Source organism: Chiloscyllium plagiosum, unplaced genomic scaffold, assembly GCF_037043375.1.
Source record: "Chiloscyllium plagiosum isolate Xiang-an unplaced genomic scaffold, Cpla_swu_hap1 HiC_scaffold_12, whole genome shotgun sequence".
Lineage (NCBI taxonomy): Eukaryota > Metazoa > Chordata > Chondrichthyes > Orectolobiformes > Hemiscylliidae > Chiloscyllium > Chiloscyllium plagiosum.
The window spans coordinates 86,830,381-86,849,590 of NW_028270150.1; the positions used below are offsets into that span (position 1 = coordinate 86,830,381).

The window sequence follows — 19,210 nt, forward strand, 5'->3', positions numbered from 1 at the left end:
ATCCCAAGTTACACAACCTGACTTGGAAATGTCTTATCATTCCTTCACAACTGCAGAGTCAAATAACTCTAATTCCTTTCTTAAGAGCACTGTGAAATCAGCACCACACTATACTTGTTCAAGGAGGCAGCTCACCATTACCTTCTCAAGAGCAATGATCAATGGACAGTTAATGGTGATCTTGCCAGCTGTACCCACAAAAGACTATAAAATTTAGGTTGCAGAAGTAGGGCATTCAGCCTGATCAAGTCTGCTTTGTCATTCAATGAGATATGCTGATCTGATAATCCTCAACAATACTTTCATGCCTTATCCTCATAACAGTCGATTCAAATCTGCAACTTCGCTTGAAATATATTTAATGATTCAATCTCCACAGACTTCTGCAACAAAGAAATCCATAGGCTCATTGCACTTTGACAGAAGAAATTTCTCTCATCTGTCTTAAAAAAGGCAATTAATCTAAGATTATGTCTTTTGATCTTAGGCTCTGCATTAACTTTTTCCCCAGGGTGGCAACAGCTATCACGAGGGGGCATAATTTTAAGGAGACTGGAGGAAGGTTTAAGGGAGATGTCAGAGGTCGGTTCTTTACACAGAGTGTGGTGGTAACGTGGAATGCACTGCCAACAGTGGTAGTAGAGTCAGATACATTCGGGACATTTAAGTGACTCTTGGATAGGCACGTGGATGATTGTAAAATGAAGGGTATGTAAGTTAGTTTGATCTCAGAGTACCTTAAGATAAAAGGTCAGCACAACATCAAGAGCCAAAGGGCCTATACTGTGCTGTACTGTTCTGTGTGCCATGTTCTATAATGGAAGCAACAACTCCTCACTTACCCTGTCCCCAAAGAATCCTGTTTATTTCAATAAGGTCTCCTCTCATTCTTCTAAACACTAATGAGTACAAACACAACCTACTCAACCTCTCAATATGAAAAAACCCCTCCATATGTAGAATCAATATAGCAAACCTTCTCTGAACTGTCTCCTTAGATAAGGGAACCAAAACTGTTCACAGCATTCCAAATGCAGTCTGACTAGCACCTTGCGATATTTAGCAAGACCTCCTGATCCTTATATTCCATTCTCTTTAAAATCAAGGCCTACATTCCTTTTGCCATCCTATTTACCTGCTGAACCTGGATGCTCGCTTTTTGAAGTTTATGCATGAGGGCACACAAATACCTCTGCACTGCAGCTTTCTGCAGTCTTTTCCCTGTTTAAATAATATTCAGCTCTTCTATTCCTCCTGCCAATGTGAATAACTCATATACCCATACTTTATTCCATCTGCCAAGTTTTTGTCCACTTATTTAACTAGTCTATATTCCTCCGTGGACTATGTCATCCTCACCACTTGCTTTCCCAACTATTTTTGTGTCATCTGCAAACTTAGCTATCGTATATTCACTTCTCTCATCCAAGTTATTAATTTCTATTCCAAGTGATAGCAGCCACAGCACTGATTCCTGTGGCACTCTACCAGTTACAGGATGCCATCCCGAGAGTGCTCCCTTTATCCAGCACTTAATAGTCAGCCAACCCTCTCTCCATGTAATATACTATCCCCAACACTATAGGCTCTTACGTTTTTCAGTACTTCATTGAACATTTTGAAATCCAAATGCACTACATCATCTTTATATATCCTGCTAAGCATCTCTTCAATGAACTCTCAAAATACTTGTCACATTCTATGAACAAATGTAAAAATAAACAATGCAATTTGTGATGTTACTGAGAATCATTTCTATACTGTGACAGTGGCAGAAACTCAATTGGAGAGATTCAAACTTGGAGTTCAGGCAAATTGCCACAAACTTGAGAAGTGACTTTGAAGGTGATGAGGCAAAATACGCACAAAAAGTAAATTTTTTTGAAGGGATGCTAACAGCAGATTTGAAAGACAGAAGAATAATACTTGCAAAGAGAGAGAACCCAACTGGGTGGTCAGCAGCTTACTGGCAATAAGGTTAAGGGTGCAGAAGATGGGTCTCATGGCCAAGACAATCTTGGACAAAGAAGAAAAATTAACGAGTATGGGCTAAGGGTAGAGCGAGCACTGAGAACAACTTTGTACTGGACTTCTAATCAACCACAGATTAATTTCAAACTTTATTGTGGATGTACCAAGAATGGACAGAAAACCAGATTCCAAAAAATTGGAAAATTCCAAATACAAGCATAGTAACAATTAGACCGGCAATTTTGAAGGTAGAGGATAACAATGTTTGAGCTGAAGAAAAAGATGATCTGAAAGAATGAAGAAAAACTGTGGAAAAGCTAATATGCTGAGAAACAAGCTGCTTTAAATTATACAGTATAAAGTAAAATCACCAAAGTCTGGACCATAAAACTACTTTCTTATTGGAGAGAGATGACTGTTGGTGGTTTGACCCAAGAATCACCACACCTCAGGCAAAGAGAAAGGTTGAGGAGGAAAGTCCTTCATGGTAACCTCAGCCAATGCAGGAACTAAACCCACACTGCTGACATTACTCTGCACTGCAAATCAGTTGTCCAGCCAACTGAGCTTTTTAAAATTGTACTTAGTTTGCATAGAGCTAAAAATGGGCAGTGAGGTCTTTATTATTCATCTGGACTTTTATCAGGTTGAATTATCAAGACTTGGGAAAGCACTGACCAACCCTGGAAGCTTTCAATTCCAGGGATTCAATATTCTGCTTTATACATTCAAAACCACTCTTTCCATGTTTAAGGTTTCTGGTATTGAGTTTATTTGCTCTAAAATTCAGGTCACTTAGGTGAAGAGGGAGAGTGTATTGGAAAGAAACTTATACTTTGGTTAATCTATTTCAAAGTTGGTTAGGTTGAAAGCTTCACTAAATATCTTCAGTGTTATTTTTGTGTTAACTCATGTCTCACTGCTAAACTTACATTGTGCCATGAATTCAAATACCACCAATGAACAACAATGAAACCAAATATAATAAATTTTGGAATTTCTAGGATAGGCCTGGAAAATCACCAGGAAAACCACCAGACTGTCATTTTAAAAATCCAACTGTTTACCAGCATCTTTCAGAGAACTGTAGCCACGAAACCCAAGGCTCTTTTCCCTAGTCTCTGTCTAATCTAGCAAATGCGTGCTCGCACATTTCCTCCTTGATTTAATGAAGCAGGTAAACTCAAGAATAAATGACACCTCCCCCATTTTCCCCACCTATAAAATATACATGCACAAGCATTAGAGGAATATTTGTCATTAAAATTGTTATCACATTTCCGTATCAGTCGAAGCAAACACTCAGAGACACAGTATGGGCAGTGAGGTCTGAGCCATGCAGAGACCATGATCGCCCATGTACAGAGAGACATGAGTTCTCTGTCTATTCTCAAACAGCAGATTCTTCAGGAATTATGTAATAACTTCCAGGGAGCAGTATCCAAATAAGGCAACATCTATATTGATTGGGTGACCGTTACAATCAATGAGCATCAACAGTAAAGATTAAGCCATCTGGCATTTACAATGGATGTTCTTTACCTTGTTAACTGGCATTACACAATGGATGTTCTTTACCTTGTTAAACCACTACCCTTGCCTCCAGCACCTCATTGTTTACTGCAAGTTCTTATCTGGTCAAAATCATGCTAGTTAAGCCTTTGTCAAGCAACCCTAAACTTAACTCTTTCCCTACCTGCTCAAATCTTATATACTTTCTCATTAAGACCAATCCTTACTTGGTGTGGAAGCACTGTCATTTTTTGACTGCTATCTCTACCTGGTCTCTCAATCATAGCATTCTAGTCACAAACTAATGCTGATCTGGAATTTACCAATGGGTGATAAATAATAACTTGACCGTAGCATCCAATACTCAGAGAGAGTGAGCGAGCCAGAAAGGTTTTGCACTCAATAATTGGTTTATTAATATGTGCAGTTCTGCTCTATCACATATGTACACGTCAATTTTGGATAAACTTAAATTACCTGCCAATTACTTATAGCTAACTGGAGAAGGAGGTAACTCCTTGTTGTAGTAAATATTACAAGTTCCACTGAATGCCAATTTTACTGTCTTTCAAAATTGTACTTTAAAAAAAGTGTGGGTGCATTAGGCAGACAACAAATACAAAATGCTAGAGAAAGTCAGCATGCCCGATAGCATTTGTACAGAGAGAAATGGAATTAACACTGAGTTTAATAGGACTCCTGCTTAGGAGTGCAACATTAGCCTTGAAGCTGATGACAATGGAGTTGTTTATTCTCACCAGTCACGTTTCACACAATTGAATGAAGAGAAACCCACCCCTCTATATTTACCCCTGACTAATCCACCTAACACTACGGGCAATTTAGCATGGCCAATTCACCTAACCTGCACATTTTTGGACTGTGGGAGGAAACTGGCACCTGGAGGAAACCCACGCAGACACGGAGAGAATGTGCAAACTCCACACAGGCAGTTGCCCGAGGTGGGAATTGAACCCGTGTCCCTGGCGCTGTGAAGCAGCAGTGCTAACCACTGAGCCACCACCCTACCGCCAATATTACTTGGCCATACCATTGATTTTCAAAAAAAATAGGACTCATGGAACATTTGGCTAAACAAATTGCAAATTCATATGAAAGTACCTCTAAATGACACAACACCTGATTATAGTCCAACAGGTTTATTTGGAAGCACTAGCTTTTGGAGCGCTGCTCCTTCATCAGGTGGTTGTCACACACCACCTGATGAAAGAGCAACGCTCCGAAAGCTAATGCTTCCAAATAAACATGTTGGACTATAACCTGGTGTTGTGAGATTTTTTAACTTTGTACACCCCAGTCCAACACTGGCATCTCCAAATCTAAATTTCACTTTTGTCAGCAATTTGCAAAGATAAACTTGAAGAATACATAATCATAAACTTCTTAAGGAGGACTGAACTTTAGTATTACATAGGATTTAACTCAATCATGTCATTAAATGGGACAAAAGACAAAATAAATCCTACTCTCATACTTTATATCAGTGTGATACATCACAGGCACTAACAAACAATGGACAAGTAATCTTGTGATAACTACACCATTTTACTAAAATGTGGACATGATAGTGAATTGACTCTGAATCTATGATAATCAGCATTTACATGGACAAGCATGGCAGAGAAACAATGTGATGACAGCCATTCCTCCAGAAAGATAGAGAGGAAAGTAGTCTGTATTACATACCCATACATATGGGGGCACTCTCAACGTCATGCACTTCAAAACCACTAGCAGACATTAGAGAAGAGCCTGGTTCCTCTCTCTCAAACAGTAATACAAAATAATTTTTCCAAATTGTCCTAAATCATGTCGAACTGGAGGAACCTCTGGATGAAAAGAAACAAAACCACATCAACTTCTGTGCAACACCAGTTAAAGACCAGGTGGAAATGCACACGAGAGCAGCACTGAAAATCTCAGGTACTCAAATGATAATCTGAGAAAAGCCCCAGAAGATCCAAATGATAAATCAGAGTAAGGCAGAGAACCAAGCACAGACAAAGGGTTGGACACAAAAGGAAGATGCTGCAGCATTTACACCCTTTTGACTTGTTTTAGATTTCAAAGCTGAGCACTGAGATGATTTCAGAACAATGTATGTGTTGTAAGTCAATTTCTTTACATCATCTCGTCAATACCATACTGAACCTATACAGTTCACTTCACAAACTTTTAGCAGCACAAAGTTTTGTTCATCATCCATAACAGCCATGTTTCAATCCAGTTTTGCACTGATGGAATGGATGCTTCCTTTGTCATGGTCAACATTTTATCTCATCGCCAAAATCACCAAAAAGAAATTACCTAAGCTTTTATCTAACTGGTGTTTCTGGGATTTTACTGTGCCCAATTTGACTGCTGTATTTGCCGATGAAACAAGTGACTGAGCACACTTCAAACATATTTTGTTGACAGTGAAGTGAACTTTTTCAGAACACAAAAGGCATTATACTGATTAAAGTTTTCTTTTTATTTCCTGTCAGCTAGCTGCAATAGTTCCACATTAGTTTATGCCATCTCACTCGAGTTCCCAATGGATAAAAGGTTAAGACAGTCCTGTGTGGATTTGGTGGGCTGAATTTCATGACTCGACGACATTAGAGGAGTGCAGTACTGTACAGATTCTTAAACTGTTACCAGGGATGGAAGGTTTAAATTATTCAGACAGGTCCATAAACTTGGCTTCTGCTGCCTGGAGTTTAAACGGTGAAATAGCGATATAACTGTGCTGCTTAGATAACAAGGGATTCCACAGATGGTGAAGTTATTTTGACTGGTGAAGGAATCCAGAATAAGGGGTAAATATTAAAATCAGAGCCAGATCTCAGAAAGCACCTTGCCTCTGCTCCAAAGATTGGTAGAATTCTATATTCTCTCTCCTAAAGGAGATTATGGAGGTTGAGTAAACAGAAAATTTCAAGTCTTGAAATGGATAGGTTTTGTTCACTATTGATGGTTTTATTAAAGGTGAATTGACACATTAAAGGTGAATTAAAGAACTTGAACTAGAAATTAGGCAGAATTGAATTGATTGGGAGAACAGGCTTGAGGGACGATTAGGTGATTCCTTATGTCCACATTTTAGCACACATGAAAAATCGAGACAAACTACAAAGATTGAGGTTGTCAAAAACGTACACAGAAAATTTCAAGTTCATCAAGGATTGTTGTTCTTATTTGGTGGTTACAATACATTAACTATGACTCGACGACATTAGAGGAGTGCAATTTTCAGCACATTATCGCTTGGTACTAAATCATGACCATTAAACAGGGACAGTGCAGCACTGGAGGGAGCAAGTGCAATTCAGCTCAAGTCTGCTAATACAAATGGGTATCTGGAGGCAAAAGGATTACAGACTCTGTCTGCCTGACATCCTTAGCTCTTTTGGGAGGGTGATGTTAGGTGAAGATTTACACAGATTTTGACATTATTTTCACTTCATTTATTTTAGTGCTTAGATTTTTGAACCAGTGGCAAATGATTAACAGTATTCGTTTTTTTTAAACCAAGATAAGAGGAGTCTTGGGGTGATAATGGGAACTTGTTTACATTGGGAAGAATTTTACAAGTCGACAGAGTAAACATTGAAGAGAGTTAGTTTATTTTCTGTTTAGAAGGCTCGGAAATTATTTTTGTTTGCTTTAGGGGAAAATCCATAGCTTAGAAAATTTTTGTTTTTCAGTCCGCACAAGTCCTGGTAAAACCTGCATGTATGGAACTATTTGTCCTGTAGAAAAGAGTTAGTTCTGAAAAGTTAGGAAATAAATTACCTCACCATAAGGATTTTAGTTGGAAGATGCAGACCAGAAGTGTTTGGGTGGAACCTTGAAGGAATTATTTGAAGTCGAGAAGGTTGCAGCTCAGCTGTGAGACTAATCAAGATCAAGACTACCAAACTTTCAAGAATGGGAATTAGAAGGAACAGTTAAATTAAACCTCTAAACGTGATAAAGAAGTGAACTCTGTACACAGCTTAAGGGTTGCAAAGTAATGACATTGAGATCAATGGAACTGCATTTTTACAGTGCGTTTTAAAACCTTTCACACTGTTTTACATGTAAATGGCTTAGTTTATTCTTGTCATTTTTTTCTTTTGCATAATAAACTTATGTTTTATTGCTAAAGTTAAGTCTGAGCATTGCACGCCTGTGTCTCAGTAATAGATTAGCTCATTAAGTTAACAAAACAAAACATTATCGATCAAAACACATTTCTGGGATCTGACTTGTCCCGTATCATTAGCTGGGATCAAAACAGGAGAAAAAGTTTTAAAATCACCCATTTTATTTTGTTACTTCTACCATGTTACCGTTGGACACTGGCACCAATACTGGCGAAGGAGAGAGCTCTTCCGATGGGATAGACTCCACCTGAATCATGCTGAGACCAGAGTCTTGGTGAATCACAGGACTAAGGCTGTAGATAGGGCTTTAAACTGAATAGTGAGGGGGCAGGTTCTGTTACATGGATAATTAGAAAATCAAAGTTAAAGAAGAAGGCAGAATGCAGGTTAGTAATGAATCTGATTTTTAACAGAAAATAAAAGGGAGCAGAACATGTAAACATCATATCTCAAAAAGGAAACATACAAGATTAGAGAAATTTGATAATAGAACAAGCTGAAATGTTTGTATCTGAATGCATGGAGTATTCAGAATAAAATTAATGAGTTACCAGCACAAATAGAGACAATTGGGTATAGTTTGGTGGCAATTATAGAGACACAGTTATAGTGAAACCAGATTTGAGAATTGTGTATCCAAGGGTAATCAGTGTTTTGGAAGGTTAGGGAGGAAGGAAAAGGAGGTAGTAAGGCTTTGTTATGGATGAAATTAGTGCTATTGTGAAAAATTATATCAGTTGGAGATCAAGACGTAGAATCAGTCTGGGCAAAACTAAGAAACAGCAAGGAAAAATCGCCCTGGTAGGAGAAATGTAGACATACCTCAACAATTGTCCTGCACTGGCACACAGTATAAATCAGAAAATACTGGGACTTGTAAGACAAGTACCGCAGTAGTCATTGGTGATTTTAATATGCATATAGATCAGATTAATCAAATTTGGAAGGGTAGTCTCAAGGGAGAGTTCAGTGAATGTATCAGAGATTGTTTCTTAGAGCAATATGTTGGGGAACCAACCATACAGCAGGCTAATCTGGATTTGATATTGTGCAATGAAGTGGAATTAATGAATGATCTCATTTTAAAGAATCTGTCGGGAAGAGAGTGATCATAGCATGCTACAATTTCAAACTCATTTAGTGGAACTGGAGTCACACTCTAGCATTCTAGAATTAAACAAATGTAGTTACAGAGGCATGGGACAAATGTGGCCCTAGTGGACTGAGCAGGAAGACTAAAAGGTAGGACAGTCGATGAGCAATGGCACATATTTAACAAAATACTTGATTGTTCCAAACTAAACTATATTCCAAACAGGAAGAAAAATTGTAAGAAGGGAAATCCATCCATGGCTAAGCAAAAAAATCAAAGATAATATAAAGACAAAAACTAAGGCATACCTCATTGCAAAAGCAAGTGACAGGATGGAAGATTGGGCAATTTTTTTTTAAGATCAACAAAGGGTCACTAAAAAAAGATAAATTGTGACAGAAAACTACATAAAATATATAAATAGATAGAAAAGCTTCTATAACTATACAAGATACCAGAGAGTAGCTAAAGTAAATGCAGGTCCCTTGGAGGATGAGACCGGGAAGGTCATAATGAGGAACACAGAAAGGGCAGAGTCACTAAATCAATATTTTGCTTCAGTTTTTACAGAAACATCCCAATAGAAAGAGTAGTGCAAAGGTTATAGAAAGGAAGCATCATCACAAAGGAAAACATACTGAGCAAACTATTAGCTTTGAAGGCAGGCAAGTCTGGGGTCTGATGGCCTACATCTTCAAGAAAGTGACAACAGAGATAGTGAATCCATTGGTTATAATAGTCCAAAGTTCTCTCTAGATGGTTGTAGGGACTGAAAAAAATGCTCAACACTCATTCAAGAAGGGAGGGAGGCAGAGTGTAGGAAACTACAGACCACTTAGTTTAACATGTGTTCTTTGGAAATTGTTAGAATTCATTATGAAAGAAGTAATGAGGACATTTGAAAAGTCAGAACACAACCTATCAGCATGATTTTCTAAAGGTTTGATAGTGTTTGACTAATTTGCTGGAGTTCCTTGAAGATGTAACAAGCAATGTGAATTATGGAGATCCTGTAGATGTAATATATCTGGATTTCCAGAAGGCATTTGATAAGGTGCTACACAAAAGGTTAATACTAATACACAAGGAATCACAATTTATTAGCTTGGATAGAGCTAAATTAAGTGGGAAAATAAGTTGCAATGAAGAAATAAGAAATTTAGAAGTGACTTTGGATAGGTTAAGTAAATGGGCCAAAATTTGACAGATGAAGTTTAACCTGGAAAAGTGTAAGGTCATCCATTAGGGTCAGAGGAATAGAAAGGCAATTTATCTAAATGGAGAGAAAATTCAGGCTGTTTCAGACCAATGAATTAGTATGTCCTCATCTATGAATCACAGAAAACTAGTACATAGATACAGCATGTAATAAGGCAGGCAACTGAAAGTTTGGCATTTATTACAAAAGGGATATAGAATAAAAGTAGATAAGTGCTACTGCAACTATACAAGGCATTAGTGAGACAGCACCTGGAGTACTGTGTATAACTTTGGTCCCCTTGAGTGTTGTTGTTGTATTGGAGAAGTTCAAATGAGGTTCACTTGATTGATTTCAGAGATGAGAGCTTTGCCTTGTGAAGGGAGATTGAGCAGTTCAGGCCTATAGTCTCTGGAGTTTGAGGCAATCTAATTGAGGTCTCTAAGATATTAAAGAGGATTGACAAAGTAGACAAACAGGATGCTTCCTCATGTGGGACAATCTAATCTGAGAGTCATAGTTTTAGTATAAAAAGGATAACAGATATAAACATAGATGAGGAGCAATTATAAAGGAGGAAACAAAGGGTTATTAAGAGTGACAGGAAAGTGGAATTGAGATGAGATCAGCCATAATCGTATCAAATGGTGGAGCAGGGGTTGGCTGAAGTGCTCCTGCTCTTAGTTCTTAAGTTATTAGATTTGGTCATTGGAGCACTGACATCCAGGATATTGGAATTTACTTGGCTGAAAACATTTGGAATCCAGTTTTTCAGCAATCAACAAGTTCTTCACTGACGATTGCTATGTTTGCACTACACGACAAAGTTAATCGTCAATTCACTGAAACCCATCAAATTGTACACTCCCCAACACTATTAAGTTGTGCAGCATGCTAAGCAAAAGTCAATATGGAGTATTAGATTTTTTTTTAAAACAAACAAACATTTGGTCAATTAAGCAGTATTATTACATGAGGAACCAGTTACTCTGACCCTAGCTAGCTATGTTGAGGATTCACAAAGTTAACTCAGGATTACTTCTGTCATTTCACACCCAAACATCAGTTCTCATGAAGAATCATTGGAGTCAAAATGTTAACTCTATTTTCTTTCCACAAATGTTACCAGACCTGCTTAGTTTCTCCACCAATTTCTGTTTTTGAATCTAAAAGCAGAGAACCAACTTTATCACTGTCGATGAATGCTTTCTGCATAGTTCTTTCCCTACTCCCTATTGAAACTATGTCAAAAATCTCACTTGGCAGTCCCTAATCAGCACTGCAGCAGTCCCACTTTACTCAGTTAGGCTCTGGACTGTCTGTGCTCTACTTTCAGGAAGCTCAGAGAACTTTAGTGCTGTACTTACCAAGAGTGAGGGGGAGGGGGAGACAGATATAGATCAGCAACTACAGGTAATTCCAGTCAGACAGTACCTTATTTATATTGCCAGTCTGATTTGAATCCTCCATTAGCAATGAGTTCCGGGCATGTGAACTAATAAGCTAGCTTGCTTGAGCAGTTATATAAAAATAAAATCAATGGTATTATTTGAACAAAAATAGCTTAGTTTTTCCCTGCCTAATTACCCCTCAACCAACATCATCACTTCACAGAGATTATCTGTTTTTTTTAAAGTTTGTGAGAAGATTTGTAGCTCGGGTGCTCGTTGTTGTGGTTCTGTTCACCGAGCTGGGAATTTGTTGCAGACGTTTCGTCCCCTGTCTAGGTGACATCCTCAGTGCTTGGGAGCCTCCTGTGAAGCGCTTCTGTGATCTTTCCTCCGGCATTTATAGTGGCTTGAATCTGCCGCTTCCGGTTGTCAGTTCCAGCTGTCCGCTGCAGTGGCCGGTATATTGGGTCCAGGTCGATGTGCTTATTGATTGAATCTGTGGATGAGTGCCAAGCCTCTAGGAATTCCCTGGCTGTTCTCTGTTTGGCTTGTCCGATAATAGTAGTGTTGTCCCAGTCAAATTCATGTTGCTTGTCATCTGCGTGTGTGGCTACTAAGGATAGCTGGTCGCGTCATTTCGTGGCTAGTTGGTGTTCATGGATGCGGATCGTTAGCTGTCTTCCTGTTTGTCCTATGTAGTGTTTTGTGCAGTCCTTGCATGGGATTTTGTACACTACATTGGTTTTGCTCATGCAATCCTTAGTAGCCACACATGCAGATGACAAGCAACATGAATTCGACTGGGACAACACTACTATTATAGGACAAGCCAAACAGAGAACAGCCAGGGAATTCCTAGAGACATAGCACTCATCCACAGATTCAATCAATAAGCACATCAAACTGGGACCCAATATACCGACCACTGCAGCGGACAGCTGGAACTGACAACCGGAAGCGGCAGATTCAAACCACTACAAATGGCGGAGGAAAGATCACAGAAGCGCTTCACTGTGGATGTCACCTAGACAGGAGACGAAACGTCTGCAACACAAATTCCCAGCCTGGCGAACAGAACCATAACAACTGTTTTCTTTAATTGAGAGATCTCATTATGCATGTACTAGCTGATTCACTTCACTACATTACAGCAGTGGCTTCACTTCGCAAGTATTGCACAAAGTGAAGAATAGATAGGGCATAACAAACCATGAAAGATGCTACAGAAATCCAGTGTGGTCTGATGCTTTTATAGAAATTTAACATTCCAGTATTCAAGGAGAAAGTGAGGACTGCAGATGCTGGAGATTAGAGGTCAGGCAGCATGCGAGGAGCAGTAGAGTTGATATTTTGAGCATAAGTTCTTCCTCAAGAACGGAGGGGTGGCCCAAAGGGGCTCAGAGATAAATGAGAGGAGGGATAAGGCTGCAGGGAAGGTAACTGAGAGTTCGATAGGTTGATGGAGGTGGGGGTAATGGTGATAAGTCAGAGAGGAGGGTGGAGCGGATAGGTGGGAAGGAAGGTGGACAGGTCATAAGGGCGACAGGTCATAAGGGCGGTGCCGAGTTGGAAGGTTGCATCTGGGATAGGGTGGGGGAGGGGAAAGGGAGAAATTGGTGAATCATTGAATCCGTGTGAACGGAGGGTCCCAAGGTGGAAGATGAGGCGGTTTTTATCCAGGTGGCAAATGGCTAGAGTTTCGTGGAGGAAGTGGTGCAGGACTTGCATGTCCTTGGTGAAGTGGGAGGAGGTGTTAAAGTGTTCGGTCACAGGGCGATGGGGTTGCTTAGTGTGTGTGTCCCAGAGATGTTCCCTGGGACATTTTGCAAGTCAACTCTGGACAAACAAATGTCACGCTAAGTGGATCCAAAAAGCCCTGAGCATTGTTAAAACCAGATCAATACCAGATTAGTTTTTCTCCATCAAGTACCACAATCCCTCTGCACAGGTTATGATCACAGTAATGTTTTAAGGAAATACATATATGAAGAATGTGAGTGAGGCACATGTCTTAGTTGACACAAATGCAACTGCCAAATTGTTTGATAAATTATCAACCTGATTAAAATGAATGCCCTGAGTGTGTCTCCTGAGATTAAAAGATATTTTGCAAATCCTAGGGCAGCACAGTGTCTCAGTGGTGAGCACTGCTGCCCCACAGCACCAGAGACCCAGGTTCAATTCCGCTCCTGGGCAACTGTCTGTGTGGAGTTTTCACATTCTCAGTGTCTGCATGGGATTCCTCTGGGTTTTCCGGTTTCCACCAAAGATGGGCAGGTTAGGTAGATCGCCCATACTAAATTGCCTATAGTGTTGAGGGATACATAGACTCGGTGAATCAGCATGGGAATTGCAGGGTGACAGGGATTTGGGTGAGGGAGGGTTGCTTGTTGAAGGGTTGGCATGGACTCAATGGGCTGAATTGAGTTGGGATTCTAAGATATCCTAGCTATGTCTTAAATCGTTTAATTATAAGTATTCAAATTCTCTCAGATCCACAAAACACTTCTGCAGACAAACACACACACACTGCTTGACTTTTCTACTTCCACCATGAATAACCATGAAAACCCTTTCAAACTGTGACGGCCATATTTCAGCAATCCTGCATTTTCCTCTTAATGTTAAATCATACACAGCAATCAAGTATTTCACTCGGTGCTACCACATCAACAAAGGCCTCTCTTGAGGAAAGACCAGGGTGTGGACTAATTGGAAATCCCTTTCAAAGGAGCAGCTTAACCATGCTGGACTAAGTGGCTGCTTCTGTGTTATACGATTCTACAGGAATGAAAGTAACACGGCAATCTTGACAATACGGTTTAAAAAAAAACACTTTCCCAGCTTCCTGTGCCATCATATTGGTTTTAAAATTCTCTGTCAGAGATTGTTCCAGAACTCCAACAACAAAAAAGAGTACATTCCATGCTTCTGGAAGAATTCTAATGATACACAATTCTCCATACAAAAATCAGGGGCAAAGACTTGCACATATCATGTCATTCACAACCTCAGTACATCAAAAAGCACTTTAAGGCTGAATATGTATTTTTCAAGTGCAGTTGCTCCTCTTGAATAGGAAATGCAGCAACCTATTTACTCACAGCAAGATCCCACAAACAAAATAATATCCATATAACTTGTTTAGGGGTTGATGAAGGGATAAACACTGACCTTCACCACCGGAAGAACTCTCCACTTCTTCAAATACTGCCATAGGAATTTCTAGGCCTATATAAGATCAAAGTTAAAAATCACACAACACCAGATTATAGTCCAACAGGTTTAATTGGAAGCACACTAGCTTTCGGAGCGACGCTCCTTCATCAGGTGATTGTGGTAACGATCGAGCCCTCCACAATCACCTGATGAAGGAGCATCGCTCCGAAAGCTAGTGTGCTTCCAATTAAACCTGTTGGACTATAACCTGGTGTTGTGTGATTTTTAACTTTGTACACCCCAGTCCAACACCGTCATCTCCAAATCATATATAAGATCACAGACAGAGCCTCATCCAAAGGATGGTACCACAATCAGTGGAACACAATGTCAGCCTAGATTACATGTTCAAGTCCCTGGGGTGCAATTTCAACAAAAGAGCTGTAAACTTAGGAAAGAATGTGACTCCTAAGTCAGGATTGATGCTTGTAATTTATACAGTGCAGAACAATCTGAGTAATGAGAGCACCAAGAACTTTGATAACTAACAAGTGGACAATTTTTGCTCTACTTGTTCAGCTTGCCCAGTGTACAGTCTAGACAGGCAAACACTTGAGAAATAGGAGAAGGTTTCATAAAGTAAATCAAAAAGCAGGCATATAAATGTGGCTTTCCTGTACAAGTTAGAAATAAAATCAGAAAATCTGCTAATTGGCACAATCTGTTCTAGAATTTATAATAGAAATAGCAAAATGATGAAGCTCAGTATCGTGAAGCTGATTCTGTAATCCAGAAATACTGCCAAGCTACTTAACTCAAAAGCCTATCATCAGAAAGGTTATGCAATCTTCAGCCGTCCCTATTCAATCAACAATAGATATTTGAACCTTTTGTTTCAATCAATCTAAATTCTCATCTGGTTTACTCAACTCCTGGTCTCAGTGAAACAACATACATTGAAGGACAATTACTGCACATTCATTTTTGCAACGCCAATAACAAGCATGTTGTGTTCACATGGAAGCAGCACATCTTAAAAGTCCTGCAATAGCATGACAGCACGTTTGGAGGGTGATCAAACAATCTAAGTCATGCACTACAAATAGCAAACCAAACCTTAATTATTAACAATTTACATTTATTATGATAGCTTGTAAACAGACCAAAAGCTGCAAACTTATTCACTAACTGCACTACTAACTGTATTTGGCCTCACCTCTCAATTATCATCTATTACTAACTGGTCAAATAAACCAATCATGCATGCACTGCCTAAATTTCACATAGTCGTGTTACTTAGAGTTTATTAAGCACTTGAGAGGTGAAGGTTGGATTGTATGAGCTTTACAGGCATCATTGATCAAGATATGTTTTATATTGACAGATAACCAATAAATACTCACAAGCGTATCTCAATTCTTGCAAGGCATATTTTGCTGTAAGCAAATATATCACTACAGGCTGATAGACCATCGTATAATGTTGCTTCTACAGCCCAAAAGAATATTTTACAGTCGCATCTAACGCAATTAAAGAAATTTAAGGTTGGGCTCTTCCATGCAAATGAACTCAATAACTTGTAACTCATGTATTTTCATTACAAGAGTAAAGGTGAAATATTTAATAATCATATTGTAACCACTATGCCTAAATTTAAAGCTCTATATCAAAAGGTATCAATGATCGCGCAGAGTTATGTTTGCTGAATCTGTGCCCAATTTTCAGGCACTAGGTAACGAGTCTCTGGTTTGGTTCACCCTGTCAAGCTCATGGCTAACGAAAAAACTTTACTTTTCCCTTTGCTGTTTTCACAACATAAACATCCTACATGTGCAATTTAATTATACTTCAGATGTAAATGTTTCTATAGATATAAATTACAGATTTATATCTATGGAAACCAATCTACAGAGTACTGTCCTATACTGTGATGAATTATTTGTCAAATGCCAGCAAGTTTAATCAGAGATTTAATGCAAGTATTCAAATCTGAGACGGGGTGGGGGGGGGGGGGGGGGTGGGGGGGAACTCTTTCCACCAATGGACGGTGGATAATCAGTGGACACAGATTTGAGGTAACTAACAGAATAATCAGAGGGGAGATGAGGATTTTTCCTCAGTAGCAAGCTATGTGGAATGAACTGACTGCTGAAAGTAGATTTAATAGTAAATTTCAGAAGCCAATTGCATAAATACACAAAAGAAAAAAACATGCAGGATGATGAGGAAAGAGCAGGTGGTAGTGGAATTAATGAAATAGTTCTCTCCAAAGAGAAGACACAGGCACAATCTGCCAAAGAGTTTCCATTGTGCAGTGTCATTTTGTAGTGCAGTATGCATTTAAACTCTGGTTCCCTTCTACTTGTTTCACCAGTATCAAATTGCCTTGACAGCTTTTCTATCTCGTTATCAAGTCCACAAGTGAAGACGATGGTTAAAGAGAGAGTCGTTTTCTTTACTATGTACTTTTGTAACAATGTCCAAAACAAACTCCAGTAGCTCCAAACCGATTCAAATGAAATATCTAAATAAACTGATTATACCTGTAAGACATTAGTAAAAGGTAAGACAAAGTGGTTTTGTACTAAACTAACAATTCAGGGACCTGGATGATAAACTGGAATTGCAGGACAAAACTCAGCCATGGCCATTCAAAAATGTAAATTTAAACAAACCAGAGCTTTGTTTTAAAGTAAACTATCAGTACGATGATTACAAAGTTAAAAATTATTTAAAAACCCATTTGATTCGCTAATTGCTTTAGGGAAGGAAATTTATCTTTATCTGATCTGGCTAAATGCGATTCCAGGCCCAGTGGGGTAACTCTCAAATGCCTATGAAATGGACCAGCAAGCCCCTCAGTTTCACCATGGACAATAAATGTTCTATTGCCAGCAACTCCCACATTCGACTAAAAAAGTAAAAATGTGCAGCAAAGGCTGCAGGAAAAGCAGAATATTTACCTTTCTTAGTTCCACCGTCACTTCATTTCTATGTCTTCTCATAGTCTGTAACAGAAGCAGCAGCAGCCATAGTTAATCACCTTGTTCAACAAATTACTCTTGTAGTAAAATGAGACTTCCCATAGCATGTTCACAGCATGTTAAACAAGAAACCTTTACACAAAGACACAAATGTTATAACCATTAAAAGTACTCTGTTGTCTCGTTTGCAAATATGAAACACCGTCCACTTAGGGGCAGAGGAACAATGGGCTCAGTCTCAGAAGCCCATTCTATCATTTAATGAGCTCATCAGTGACCAAGGCATTAACTTCATGCACTCTCCTTGGTACCAAACCCTTAATAACATTACCTTACAGAAATTTTATCACTCTCAGTTCTGAAATTTTCCCATCACCCCAGCCTCAAAATAATCCTCGAAATGTTTCAGATTTCCACTATGAAGATGTGCTTCCTGAAGTCACCCCATCCTTCAAATCAAATTTTAGAACATGTTCCTTTGTTTTAAATATCTCCCCATCCAAGGAGGTGGTTTCACCGTCACCCCATCAACTTTAACTCTTCAACTGGTGTTTCCCAACAAGACAATCCATGGATCATCTTTATTCAAAGAAATGTGAGGCGGGGGGGGGGGGGGAGTGAGAGGGTTGAGGGGGGAATGGAGGGGGCACAGAGTGGAACAGGGGCAAGTGGGGGGGTAATGAAGGAGTGAGAGGAGGTGGGAATGGGGAGTCAGGGGGGAATGGGGGGGCGGGATTGGGGAGTATGGGGAGGGATGGGGGGGGAGGCGCGGGGATGGGGGGGAGGCGCGGGGATGGGGGGGAGGCGCGGGGATGGGGGGGCAGGCGCGGGGATGGGGGGGGAGGCGCGGGGATGGGGGGGGAGGTGCGGGGATGGGGGGGAGGCGCGGGGATGGGGGGGAGGCGCAGGGATGGGGGGGGCGGGGGGCGCGGGGATGGGGGGCGGGGGGCGCGGGGATGGGGGGGGCGCGGGGGCACGGGGGAGCACGGGGGGCGCGGAGGGCAGAGGGGCACGGGGGCAGAGGGGCACGGGGGCAGAGGGGCACGGGGGCAGAGGGGCACGGGGGCAGAGGGGCACGGGGGCAGAGGGGCACGGGGGCAGAGGGGCACGGGGGCAGAGGGGCACGGGGGCAGAGGGGCACGGGGGCAGAGGGGCACGGGGGCAGAGGGGCACGGGGGCAGAGGGGCACGGGGGCAGAGGGGCAGGGGGGCAGAGGGGCAGGGGGGCAGAGGGGCAGAGGGGCAGAGGGGCAGGGGGGCAGGGGGGCAGGGGGGCAGAGGGGCAGAGGGGCAGAGGGGCAGGGGGGCAGAGGGGCAGGGGGGCAGAGGGGCAGAGGGGCAGGGGGGCAGGGGGGCAGGGGGGCAGGGGGGCAGAGGGGCAGGGGGGCAGAGGGGCACGGGGGCAGAGGGGCACGGGGGCAGAGGGGCACGGGGGCAGAGGGGCACGGGGGCAGAGGGGCACGGGGGCAGAGGGGCACGGGGGCAGAGGGGCACGGGGGCAGAGGGGCACGGGGGGCAGAGGGGCACGGGGGGCAGAGGTGCGAGGGCACGGGGGGCGGGCAGCACGGGGGGCGGGCGGGGGGCACGGGGGCTGGGCGGGGGGCACGGGGGCTGGCGGGGGGCACGGGGGGCGGGCGGGGGGCACAGGGGGCGCGGGCAGGGTGGGGGGGGTGGGGAGGGGGACGGGGGGCGGGGAGGGGGACGGGGGGGCGGGGATGGGGGCAGGGGGCGGGGATGGGGGCAGGGGGCGGG

At 41.6% G+C, this 19,210-nt stretch overlaps 1 protein-coding gene across 1 annotated transcript in view; it reads right to left on the minus strand.

The window, feature by feature from the left end:
• kpna3 (karyopherin alpha 3 (importin alpha 4)) overlaps positions 1–19,210 on the minus strand; it is an 88,223-nt gene that overhangs the window by 61,490 nt on the left and 7,523 nt on the right. Inside the window, exon 2 of the mRNA XM_043700423.2 lies at positions 17,439–17,483. Within this exon, the coding sequence (XP_043556358.1) occupies positions 17,439–17,483 (45 nt within the window). The remainder of the gene's footprint in view (positions 1–17,438; positions 17,484–19,210) is intronic.